Source organism: Salminus brasiliensis, chromosome 2 (assembly GCF_030463535.1).
Source record: "Salminus brasiliensis chromosome 2, fSalBra1.hap2, whole genome shotgun sequence".
Taxonomy (NCBI): domain Eukaryota; kingdom Metazoa; phylum Chordata; class Actinopteri; order Characiformes; family Bryconidae; genus Salminus; species Salminus brasiliensis.
The window spans coordinates 23,503,633-23,516,692 of NC_132879.1; the positions used below are offsets into that span (position 1 = coordinate 23,503,633).

General features: G+C 41.1%; 1 protein-coding gene across 1 annotated transcript in view; it reads left to right on the forward strand.

Moving 5' to 3' along the window:
• The window catches only part of tln2b (talin 2b), a 142,710-nt gene that overhangs the window by 58,004 nt on the left and 71,646 nt on the right, over window positions 1-13,060 (forward strand). The window contains exons 3-7 of the mRNA XM_072670982.1: window positions 6,222-6,395; window positions 7,888-7,985; window positions 8,594-8,723; window positions 9,991-10,143; window positions 11,309-11,451. Coding sequence (XP_072527083.1) covers window positions 6,260-6,395; window positions 7,888-7,985; window positions 8,594-8,723; window positions 9,991-10,143; window positions 11,309-11,451 — 660 coding nt within the window. The 5' untranslated portion in view covers window positions 6,222-6,259. The remainder of the gene's footprint in view (window positions 1-6,221; window positions 6,396-7,887; window positions 7,986-8,593; window positions 8,724-9,990; window positions 10,144-11,308; window positions 11,452-13,060) is intronic.

The window sequence follows — 13,060 nt, forward strand, 5'->3', positions numbered from 1 at the left end:
TGGAGGGCAAAGCAGCTTCCCTTCAAATTCAAATTTGATACGTTTTCATGGGCACTGTGTGCTACTAGTGTTGGTGTCAGTGTAGTTTGTCAGATTCCTGATATCCTAAGGCTTATATGTGGACTTGGAAAGTGCATGGCTTCTCAGTATAAAACCATATTTGCTGAAGACACCAGTGGACGCTCGAGTACTCTGACAGTTTTGCCTGCATTTACGAGTATGCATCTTATTTCACTCCCTGATGGAAAACACTGGTGCCTCAAGAAGCTTTTTATCAAGGCCGCTTTGTTAAAAGCATGACAGCTTTGCAGCTCTGGTGTGGCTCATTCGCTAACTAGACTAGCCAACTACACAAGCTGATGTTAGCTAGGTCCAGAGACCATGAAGATACTTCTGACGTTCGCACATCATCCACTGGGGCAAACAGACCTTGTGTCGAAGACGAGTTCTCAGCATCTCGTGTTGTATGGATTAGCTTTTTGCCGGTCAACTCAGCTAAAGAGGTAGCCCCGGTCACGTCAACACACAAAAACCAATGCATTTTTTCACATGCATTTCTCTGCTATGTATTTACCCTTCTATTTAAAGAGTAATGCTGCGTCCATATGTTGTATCTGTGGAAAAAAACATTTCTCGCAATTGATTTGAATGTAAATGATGCATTGATGGGCAGTGCATCAAAATGATGGACATTTACAATTAAAGCTCACTAGAATGAACACTCTGACAGGTTGGGCTAGGTTAGTCAGTCGCAGTGGTTTTAAACACCATGCAGGACAAACTTAATCACTGCTGTCAGCTCACACTTTCAGAGCTGCACCATCTAGCTATAATATAGAGTAGGATGGCAACCGGTTTGATTAGAACTCATACACATCTTTTTTTTGCTGCCTCTGATGAAAAGCTCAGCATGCTTTCATGTTTGAATGAGTTTCCCCACTCGCACCGATCTCCACCCACACACACCCACAACAAACCAGCAGCATGTATCCGTCCACTTTATTTCTCATTTTTCTTTTCTTTTTTTTTCATTCATATTAAAAATGTGTTTTTAACACTGCCTAATCCTACAGCTTTACTTTAATCATGGCCAAGGCCTATTTTTTTATATATATATATATATATATATATATATATATATATATATATATATATATATTTCTGTCTTCCTTCCCTGCTGTTAACCAAACATACATTCAGTAACTCATGAGGATAGTCAAACATCCTAATGCGGACCGCATACAGTCCCTCACTCGCAAAACTACATACCTTGCATTTCTTAGTAGTCGCCCTATAATCCTTAGTAGTTACTCAACAATAAGTCTCTAGATTGAAACCATAATAAGGAACTTAAATGTATTGTAAATAATTCAGCACCTTACTTAATTTAGTGATAGTGTTTCATGATGAGTTACCAACTACTCATGGCACAGCTTTTATTTCATGGCACAGAGTTATTGATGCTCGTCTTGAGTCTTTGGGGTAACGCTTCATAAATGAGCATCTGGAAGGCATATCTCCTGCCTGTGTGAAAGTACTTTGGAAGAGGTAAAAGTAGTGGGGGTTTTGTCCCCAGTACTCTGTGTCAAACAGTTCAAGTCTGAGAGTAGAGGGGGGCAATGCTTCTGGGCAATAGGGTAATTGTGGAGAAGAGAGTGGGTTTAGGGCACTAGGGAGATTATCTGGTCCTCCTCCCTTCACCTCTACCCCTCTCTCACACACACACACACACACACACACACACACACACACACACACGCACACACATCAGATTTCAGCAGTGGGTGGCACTGTCCGTCTGCTGCTGCATTCCAGCAGGGTATGAGGTGTCGTCGTGGGTGCTGAAGCTCAACTTCACATCTGGCGTGTAATGGCTCTGCAGGACTTCTGAGGCCAAGTTGGAGTTGAAGAGAATCATGCTGAGAAATTACCTCCACCTCACACTGTGTGTGGGTTTGTGTGTATGTTGAGTTTATGTGTATTTTCAGGACAATGGTCTGTCTTTGTAGGGAAATCGGAGAAGTACAGGTGTAACCTGTAGAGATGCATATGTGTGGCATATGTAAAGCAAAGTTGAGAACATTTAGCCTTCTCTTCTCTTTCTTCTTTGGACAATGACCGGAAGCTTGATCTTTCGGAAGATTTCGGATATTTCGGGAAAAAAAACCTGAAAGAGCACGCACTCTTACAGCTGGGCGATGTGGAAAAAATTGCCAGCACATTATTTACAATATACTATATTTTTCACTATTATAATAATTCACCATTATAATAATTATATATATATATATATATATATAGTCATGCCCGAAAGTATTCATACCCCTGTCAAAGTTTGACTTAAATTTACTTTTATTTAACCAGAAATTATATTTTTGCCTGGAAATGACACAGGCATCTCCCAGGAGATAACACGATGATGTACAAGAGGCATCATTGTGGGAAAAAATATTTCTCAGCTTTTATACACATTTGAACAAAAAGTGGAATGTCCAAAATTATTCATACCCTTCTCAATAATTAATAGAAAAGCCTTTATTGGCTATTACAGCAATCAAACGCTTCCTGTAATTGCTGACCAGCTTTTTGCATGTCTCCACTGGTATTTTTGCCCATTCATCTTTAGTGATGAGCTCCAACTCTTTGAGGTTCGAGGGTCTCCTTGCCATCACCCTGATCTTTAGCTCCCTCCACAGATTCTCAATTGGATTCAAGTCAGGACTCTGGCTGGGCCACTGCAAAACATTAATGTTTTTGTCTGCTAACCATTTCTTCACCACTTTGGCTGTGTGTTTTGGGTCGTTGTCGTGCTGAAATGTCCACCGGTTCCCAAGGCCAAGTTTCTCTGCAGACTGCCTGATGTTGTTGTTGAGAATCTTGATGTATTGCTCTCTTTTCATGGTGCCATTTACTGCGATCAAGTTCCCTGGTCCATTGGCTGAAAAACACCCCCAAAACATTAGGTTCCCACCACCATGTTTGACAGTGGGGATGGTGTTCTTAGGGTTGAAGGCTTCTCCTTTTTTACGCCAAATGGTGCACACATCATTGTGGCCAAACAATTAAATTTTTGTTTCATCTGACCATAAAACAGAACACCAGAAGTCTTCTTCTTTGTCCAGATGAGCATTTGCAAAGGTCAAGCGGGCTTATGTGTGCCTTTTCCGGAGAAGTGGTGTCCTCCTGTCTGCCTTGAGATGTCGCCACCAGCAGAGTCCAGATTCACCAGGATGGCCTTGGTGGTGATCCTTGGATTTTTCTTCACCTCTCTCACTATTCTCCTGGCCAGCACAGGTGTCACTTTTGGCTTCCGACCACATCTTCTGAGATTTTCCACAGTGCGGAACTTCTTGTATTTTTTAATAATACTTTGCACTGTAGCCACTGGAACTTGAAAACATTTTGATATGGCTTTATAGCCCTTTCCTGACTTGTGAGCGGCCACAATGCACAGCCGCAGGTCCTTAGTGAGCTCCTTTGTCTTAGCCATGACTGTCCACAAACCAACTGCAGAGAGCTGCTGTTTTTCTCCTGTTGAGTTGATTAAAACAGCTGTTCCCAATGAATCAGGGTAATTAGGATGCTTTAAAACAGCTTGGACTATTTGGAATGGTATAGAACTTTGGATTTTCCCATATACTGTGACAGTTTTCAAAGGGTATGAATAATTTTGGACATGCCACTTTTTGTTCAAATGTGTATAAAAGCTGAGAAATACTTTTTCCCACAATGATGCCTCTTGTACATCATCGTGTTATCTCCTGGGAGATGCCTGTGTCGTTTCAAGGCAAAAATATAACTTCTGGTTAAATAAAAGTAAATTTAAGTCAAACTTTGCCAGGGGTATGAATACTTTCGGGCATGACTGTATATATATATTTTTTTCACAGTGCGATAAAATAGTCAAATTGCCCGGCGCTACACACGCTCATGGTATGATGATGCTAGCTTTGTGTTTTTGTTTGACCATGGTAGGTGCTTTTAGGTTCTCCTCTTAGATGAAGTGCTTCAGTTAAAAATAGCTAATGTCAAAGTGTATTTTAAGCAGAAATGCTGCTTTTTAAAAGGTGATATTAAAAAGGAAAACATGGTCTCTGTTAACCTACAATGGCTACATGTACAAAATGGTGTTGGTTTTGTATATTGCTTTTTACCAAAACATGCTTGGTTCAGAGACCATTTTCTTTTTGGTTACTGAGGTTCTAGTGAGGGTTGCGTCACAGGGTATCAGTGACGTGGTTAGAACAGTTGGAACTCTGTTATTGATTGATTGGTTTAATTCTTGCATCCCTTAAGTGAGGCACTTGACCCTCCCTGCTCCTGGAGGGCAGTAACATTGCTGACCCTGCACTCTGACTCTTGAGGGTTTCTAAGCTGGGATGTGAGAGGAAATCCATTGTACAAGTATGTAAATGTAATTACAACAAAAGGTACATAACAGTCGTCGTAAAATTTCTGTTAGAAAATGTCACAAAATAACATTGCAATGTTACTGGCATGACAAAACCTCTGATATTTAAAATGATCACTTTTATAGACGAGGGGGAGGGGAAGCACCATTTTCAAATGGTGTAAAAATAAAATAAAAGTAAAATAAATGAGAATAAATAAGGAAATTAAATAGGAAAAAAGACAGCATTTTTATCTAATACAATCAAAACCTAATAATAAAAGAGAAAAAACACATTTTTTTTAATACACATTTTATGAATTAATTTGTAAAAGTTATCAAATACTCTCATTTACTGTGTGCAAATGGGATTGTCCCATTCCTTTCAATGGTTATACCCCCTTAGCAGTCTAGATAACTGCAGCTAAGCTCCTTCTGCAGTTTTTAATCAGTTGGGCCCCAACATGGCTACTTTTGCAATTATATCAGCTGTTTTCCATTAACAACCATAGTGCTCTTGCTCCCATTTTGATATGTAAGGAATGTTATCTAACGGGTCAGGTCCTGCCACAACATCCCAATAGGATTTACATTGGAACTTTTGCCTGGGCCTTTCTAAAAGTGTAAATTATGAGTTGAGATTCTCTCAAAGATCATCTGATACAAATCATCCACGACTTGAGAAAAACTCAAGAACAACATCAAAAGAAGTGCAGGCCTCTCTTGCTTCCACTAAGGTTACTGTTCATGACTCGGGCGTCAGAAAAACACTGCGCAAATAGAGTTTAGAAACTACGTTGCTAACTATGTTGCTATAAACAACATATATCATCAAGTTTTCCAAGGAACATGTTGATGATCTTCTGGGATATTCAGTATGTGAGCAGAATAAGCAGAAATTCAGATGGGGCAAACTCTTAAGTATTCCCCCACGTCCTAACAAGGTATAAAAAAACGAGCATGGGAGTGTGTGTATGTGTGAGTGAATGGATACAGTGGGGGTGGCCCATGCACTAATCCATTGTCAGAGAAGATTATTCGCCTCTCTCCTCCTCTATCAAATCACCTCCAGTGCTAGTGGAACGTGTCAGATAGACATTACTTACTTCAAACAGAGCATTATGTTACACTGAGCTGTTTTATCCAGTCACTCTTTGTGCCTCGCATTTTGGGGAACAGTTGTAGACAGAGACTAGAGATTTCATACTTGAGCTGAAGGACTTTCAGGGTAATTTGACAACAGAAATTTGGCATTTTCAACCTGCAGAGCCTCCGCAGGCCTTGCAGATCGGCAGTCCAGCATTGTCTATGCACCACCGATTAGCCGCAGAGCTATGATTAAAATACGTTACTTTGGAATTTTCTCAACCACCACCTTTTGGAGACATTTCTGAAAGAAAAAAAAATGTACTAGAAACTTTCGCTTCTTGCTTAAAGGTTGCAGTCCTTTTTGTATTCCACAGAGGATTAGTGAGATTATGCTAAACACCTCACTGGCAATTTTGGGGTGTTTCTTTCTTTCTTTTCTTACCCTTTAAAGGGCACCTGTGCACATTTGGTCTTATGGGAATACTGTGGGAAGCACAAAGTAAAAGTAAGAAACTGATATAGTAAGCTTTAACAAAGCTCTGCCTGGATTCCCTTAAGTTGCTGCTGCATCAGTTAGACTTTCATAATCCGAGTTATCGAGGCGTGGATTGTTTCTGCTGGTTTTCCAACTCATGACATACATCCAATAATTTATGCCTGTCCTTGTGCGTGCCATTGCCTAATTCAGTCTACCTAATTCAAAATCCGTCTCTAATTCATTGCGTTTGGTTCATCTGTGCAGGTTAATTTGAGGGCGCTCCCATTTGAGCAGAGGTCAAGATGGTGGCCCTGTCGCTGAAGATATGTGTGCGGCAGTGCAATGTCGTGAAGACCATGCAATTTGAGCCCTCCACCCCAGTGTACGATGCCTGTCGGATCATCAGAGAGAGAGTCCCTGAAGCCCAGACTGGACAAGGTAGGACCTCCGACGGGAATATTTAGGGACTGCACAGTACGGCATGTCATTTGCTAATTGTAATTGCAATATTGATATGGCTGAAGGCTGCCATATGCAAATGAGCCCTTTAACCAATCATAGAGTTGTTTCTTGTGTGCTGTCAACATCCTGACCGAACAGACGTTCCTGATGAGTGTTTGTATGAATGAAGCCATGACCCATCAAAGGTGATCCTACAATTGTTGACAATCAAGCATTTACCGATGGGGGTTTTAATCAGAAGTGTGTAGCAACAGAATTAGGGATATGGTGCCTGCAGCAGCAAATGTATATGTATTAAGTTCCATAACAAGATGTCAGATAAGAATGTGGGGCAGTGGTGGCTCAGCGGTTAGAGCGCCGGGCTATTGATAACAGGGTTGTGGGTTCGATTCCTGGGCTCGGCAAGCTGCCACTGTTGGGCCTTGAGCAAGGCCCTTCACCCTCTCTGCTCCCCGGGCGCTGGAGTTGACTGCCCAACGCTCAGTGTGTGTGTGTGTGTGTGTGTGTGTGTGTGTGTGTGTGTGTGTGTGTGTGTGTGTGTGTGTTTGTGTGTGTTTGTGTGTGTGTGTTTGTGTGTGTTTGTGTGTGTGTGTGTGTGTTTGTGTGTGTGTGTGTTTGTGTGTGTGTGTGTTTGTGTGTGTGTGTGTGTGTGTGTGTACTACCACAGATGGGTTAAATGCTGAGGACACATTTCGTGACAAATACGTGCACCTTTACTTTTTACCTTTACCTATGATGTTTTTTTCTTCTTAATGAAGAATGAAGCAATAGAACTGAATATTTCCTTTTAAAATGTCTTGTGGATATTTGTCTCCCAGGTTGTAGCAGCAGATCTATTGGTCAGCATAAGGCTGTTCTCTGACTTGATGGATGAGAAGGCTGAATGCTAGCCAAGAAGATGAAAATCTGTGTCACCACTACATGTCTCGCTCTGTCATCATCAAAGTGTCTAAAAGTCAAACATGAGGGGCTTGGGGTTTATTGAGGTTTGCTGAGCTCAGGGCTGTCTGCGGTAATGTTGTCTCTGCAGGAGGTGTCGTTTAGGCAGAGGCTGCAGCCCTTCCACTCTGTGTGCTCTCATTAGACTCCAGGCCAGATTTATACCACCCTGTGCTGCATTGCCGACATGTTTGCCTCCTTGAGCCACAACGAATTAGTATCACCATACGAACATCAGTTATAGTCACGGAGGGGTGTTGTCCACTTAAGTGACAAATAATGTTTTGTTTTGATTTGGGAGATTTTACTTTTATTTGGGCCCTCACTCCCACACATCCAGTTATTTGGCAAATATGACACAGCACTTGTATTACGATCATACCAGACTCTATGAAAATTGTTTTATAAATGGAATGAATGAAATAAATGTATGATGATAATTCAGTAAACAAAGCTGTACTCCATTTGGTGTGATGTTTTTCTGAGGTCTTTCACTGTTACTAAAAATGTTCCTCTTGCTCTGTTCCAGCTTCAGATTATGGCCTGTTCTTGTCTGATGATGACCCCAGGAAAGGAATCTGGTTGGAATCTGGACGGACTCTTGATTACTACATGCTCCGGAATGGGGTAAAAGCACCAACAGTGTTCAGTATATCAACATTTCATACATTTTTTCAGGCTTCTTTAAAGTAATCATTAATCATGAAGTTTTCAATACAGACCTTTTTTGTAATTCTAACTCCATTTCATACAAGAGTTTTAATACACATCCCTGTCATCCCTGTTGTACACATCCCTGTCATGGCACATTGCAATTATTGCATTGGTGCTATGAGGAATGCATGAGGAAACTGTATTCCATGTATAAGTGTAGTGATTTTTTTCCTTGTGGAGATCAATGGCTCATAAGCTATTTCTTTTTATTGGCACATTCTGGCCTGTATCTGATTTTTTTAATGAAAATAATATCAACATAGCATTATAAATCAGGAGGTGTCCTTGATCAGTTATGTAATTTTGTAAATTTTGTGTTTTACACAGCAAAAGCTGGTCTACACTGTTTTTCAGTGTTGTAGGACAGTTTCATAAATCAGATGTGGAACAGTATTTCATTCTGGCAGCTTTTCTGTCATTTCTACATGACTTTGATGAATAAGGGCCAATATCAGTAAAGCACTTGTGTAAACCTCTGTGTTACTTTATCTTGGCTGAGTATGTCAGTGCGTTTTTTACAGGATATATTAGAGTACAAGAAGAAACAAAGGCCACAGAAGATTAAAATGCTGGATGGGGCTATCAAGACCATCATGGTGGATGACTCCAAAACTGTGGGGGAGCTGCTCGTCACCATCTGCAGTAGGATAGGTAAGCGGCCCTGCTTTTCCTCCTTATTTACCATTCTGCCTGACATTGTTCATCAGTACTCTCGGTGTGCTCTGAATGGATCTTTGCATTCTGTGAAGCCACTGCTGCTTTGATGTGGTGTTCTCATGAAGTTCTGCTGTTGGCAGGTGTGTGTTTGGGAAGAAAGAAAACAGCTTGGCTTTAGTAATGCTCCGGCACACCCTCACCTCCTGTCTCGTCACAGAGTTGTTCCCGCAGCAATAGATTTCAATTACAGGAGAAGTGGGCTGGAGTGAAGCTGGGTGTGTTTTGGGGAGGGGAGAGGGAAGGTCTCTGGCAGACATCTTAATCATTTGTGGTTTGTTTAGAGGCTTTCCGCTTCGATTGGGATCATTTTACCTCCCTGGTCGGTGCCAGTGGCTTGAGGTGCTTTTTAGGTTTGTGATACTGATACTGTTATATCTAGTATGCTGATTACGTATTACATACATGTCTAAGCTGGTCAGCTACATTTTAGGATAAGGGTAAAACTGAGAAAAGAAAGGTATAAAGGATTAAAAAGGTGTACATTTTTAGATTTTTTTTCTAAGGATCTTTGAGTGATCAAGATTTTAAAGGGGAATTCCATGGATTGTTCAAAATGGCTATATAATTGAATCTGTAAAATTTAAACAAAGTCATTCACAGTGGTGTGAAATGCACCATTCTAGAGAAACCTAGCCAAATTTCTCTTATCAGACTTATTTGCAGTGTTTGTGGTGGAAACCAGATGTCTAAAGCATTGAATGCCTCTAAAAACTACATAGAAAATTCTTAAACCAAATGGTTACAAAACATATATTGAGCAATTGCTTTCATTAAATATGAGATATAGTAAGAGTATAATAAAAAATACATATTTTAGACTAAATCGTATCAATCTATTCAGGGACGAGAGTTACATGCTTGGCAAAAGTGTCCAGAAATCATAAACATATAGATATATCCCTTTTTTAGTATTATTAAACTATAAAAGCAATTAAGTTATACTTGATCTGTATTTGCATTGTAGACATAAGCACCCCGGTTTGTTCCACTACTACCACTGTAAAGAAATGTTAGGCTCTATACCATTTTTCTTTTATTTCCCACCAAACCACTTTAAATGTCTCATATGATAAATTACACAGAGATTTTGTAACAATGCTGGAATTGCTCTTTGAAGAGAGAAGGTGAGAGAGTAAGAAGTAGATCCGTAGATAAAGGAATGGTCCCAGTCCTACATACATTTGTCTCCTCGCTCTCTCAGGAATCACAAACTATGAGGAGTACTCGCTGATCCAAGAGCAGGGCGAGGAGAGGAAGGAGGATGGCATGGGTACGCTGAAGAAAGAACGCACTCTGCTCCGAGACGAGAGGAAGATGGAAAAACTCAAAGCCAAGCTCCACACAGACGACGACTGTGAGTCTGCCCTGAAAACTGAAAAATGTTTTACATACATGTTCAAGCTCCAGTTAAAGGGGCACTGTAATAGGGTCATCTTTATAATTAAGTCAAATGACCATTTTATAACTACAGCAAATAAAATAAAAAAGTTTAATTTCAGGGGTGAAGGGACAAGAACTGAGAGAACTTTACGTAAGTGAAGGTGTAAGTGCCTGTTCAAACTCAAGTAAAAGTGAGGTTTGGGTACATTAATTAGCCATAACATTGCCAGCACCTCCTTATTTCTACACTTACTGTCCATTATATCAGCTCTGCTCACCATATGTGAGCATTTTGTGGTTCTATAATACAGACTGTAGTCCATCTGTTTCTCTGCATACTTTGTTACCCTGTTTCTTAATGGTCAGTACCCCACAGGACCACCACAGAGTGGTGGCTCATTTCCAGCACTGCAGTGACCCTGACATGGTGGTGTGTTAGTGTGTGCTGAGCGGGTACGAGTGGATCAGACACAGCAGAGCTGTTGGAGTTATTGAACACCTCAGTGTCACCGCTGGACTGAGAACAGTCCACCAACCACAAATATTCAGTCAACAGCATCCTGTGGACAGCATCCTGTGACCACTGATGAAGGACTAGAGGATGACCAACACAAACTGTGCAGTAACAGATGAGCTTCTGTCTTCGACTTTGCATTTGGAGGGCTGGCTAGATAAGGGTGTCTAATAGAGTGGACAGTAAGTGGACACATCCGATCTGATCACGTCTGATCCACTTGTACCAGGAGCACAACACTCACTAACACGCCACCACCATGTCAGTGTTGGAGAATGAGAATCATCCACCACCACCAAAAAAATTTCTGCTCTGTGGTCGTCCAGTGGGGTCCTGACCATTGAGGAACAGGGTGAATGGGAGCTAACAAAGGCGAAACAGATGCACTACAGTCTGTAATTCTAGAACTACCAAGGACTTCTATATGGTGAATACAGCTGATATAATGGACAATGAGTGTAGTACTGTGTAATCCGTTACTACTTCTGCTTCAAACTAGTCCAGTTCATGACCTTGTGATCTCTCTCCACATGGTCCTACAGTAAGACTTGTATTTATGATGTATCATTTGAGCTACCTTTTTGGAGAAGTAGGCCACAGTGAATGGTCATTCTGCTGTTCACAGTGAACTGGCTGGACCACAGTCGGACGTTCCGGGAGCAGGGGGTGGAGGAGAGTGAGACGCTGCTGCTAAGAAGAAAGTTCTTCTACTCCGACCAAAATGTGGACTCCCGCGACCCCGTCCAGCTCAACCTGCTTTACGTACAGGTCAGTTCACTGCACCCTAATTCAGACTCCAGAGTGACCTTGATGGATGAGATCGCTCTCTCTTTAGAACTCGCTCTCTCAATCTCGCTCTCTCAGTTCTGTGTCCTGTCTCTCTGTGTCTCTCTGTCTCTACCTGTTTCTCCATTTCTACTTATCTACCTGCTTCTCTCTATCTTTTTATCTCTCTCTGTTTCTTTCTGCTTTGTTTTTATTGGCTAAGGCTCACAGTGTAATATAATATTTCCTTGCCTTCAAACCTGAATAGCTTGAAGGCCCACAAAGCAATTAGGGTCTCTTCATGCAGGCTGCTTTATCAATTGCCTTTTCCGCTTCAGTACATACATTAGTACTATAACAGCCTATGGCTGCTGTGCTTGATTTCTCTTTAGAATACTTCATGTCCCTAGTTTTGGGGACACACACACACACACATGCATCTCTTTCTCTCGGTCTCGCTTTTTCAGGTACTCTCTGGCTCGTACACTAGCTTTTTACACAATATTGCAAAAACAGTAGATAACAGGGTGGTAATACTTATAGAGCTCTTACTAATTATTATACCGAACACCGCTAGAACTGCAACTGTAACAGCCTTAACATGTCTGCAGCACAATACAGCCCAGCCCAATAAACAGACACACACAAACGCACACACTTTTACACCAACTATAGGAATGATAAAGAAAACATCATCCAATATTATGGGGGGCAGCTTTATGGTTAAGAAAGTGTCTTTTAGAACATCAGTGTGGGGGTGTGTGTTTGTGGTGTTCCACTGTAAGTGTGTATAGAGAGAAGAAGGAGGGAGGTGTGTGTGAAGCTCTGAGAGCTTTGAGTATAGCATTGTGATGGTAATATGGCACACAAAGTGCTGATGCATTGCATTAGACTAGCCTGATCTCAGCACACCTATGCTCTCTAGAGAGATATGCATAAACACACACTCACACACACACACACACATCCTCCTCACACCTGCTAGGAAACAGAGCCCAGACTGGATGCAGAGCAAGATCAGATAAATGATTCAGTAAAATTTTTCCTCTTTAAATGTGATCATGGTCATTTGGTGAAAAAGTCCAACTGTGTTCCAGGGTACATTGGGATGAGCTTGGCGCAATTTTTAATGTTTACAAATGCCAATTAAAATAAGTATGACTGCTGTGCACATTAAAGGAGTAGCTCAGTTAATACATCATTTATATGGTATTGTGTAATCTGTGAAAATGGGCTGCTGAATACACACAAATTGTCTGTGCTTTTGTCTTATTGTTTAGGAACACATTCACACAGTGGCAGAAACCACATCAGCAAGTACATACAATTCATGCTGACATGAATTGATCAGTTTGACACACGGTGCTCATAGCTGCAGTCCAAACTTAAAGATACAGACTTCACACACCAAATGTTGTTTTTGCTGGTCAGCTACATTTGGCGTGAGGGGAACACCATCGTGCAGATTTGATTTGTTGATTTTAACAGATTAATTAAATTAATTCATTATGTAATTAAAGGCTGCACGGTGGCACAGCAGGTACTATGCCATACAGCTCCAGAGGCCTGAAACTGTGGGTTTGATCCTCCCTCAGGTCACTGTTGTGAGGAT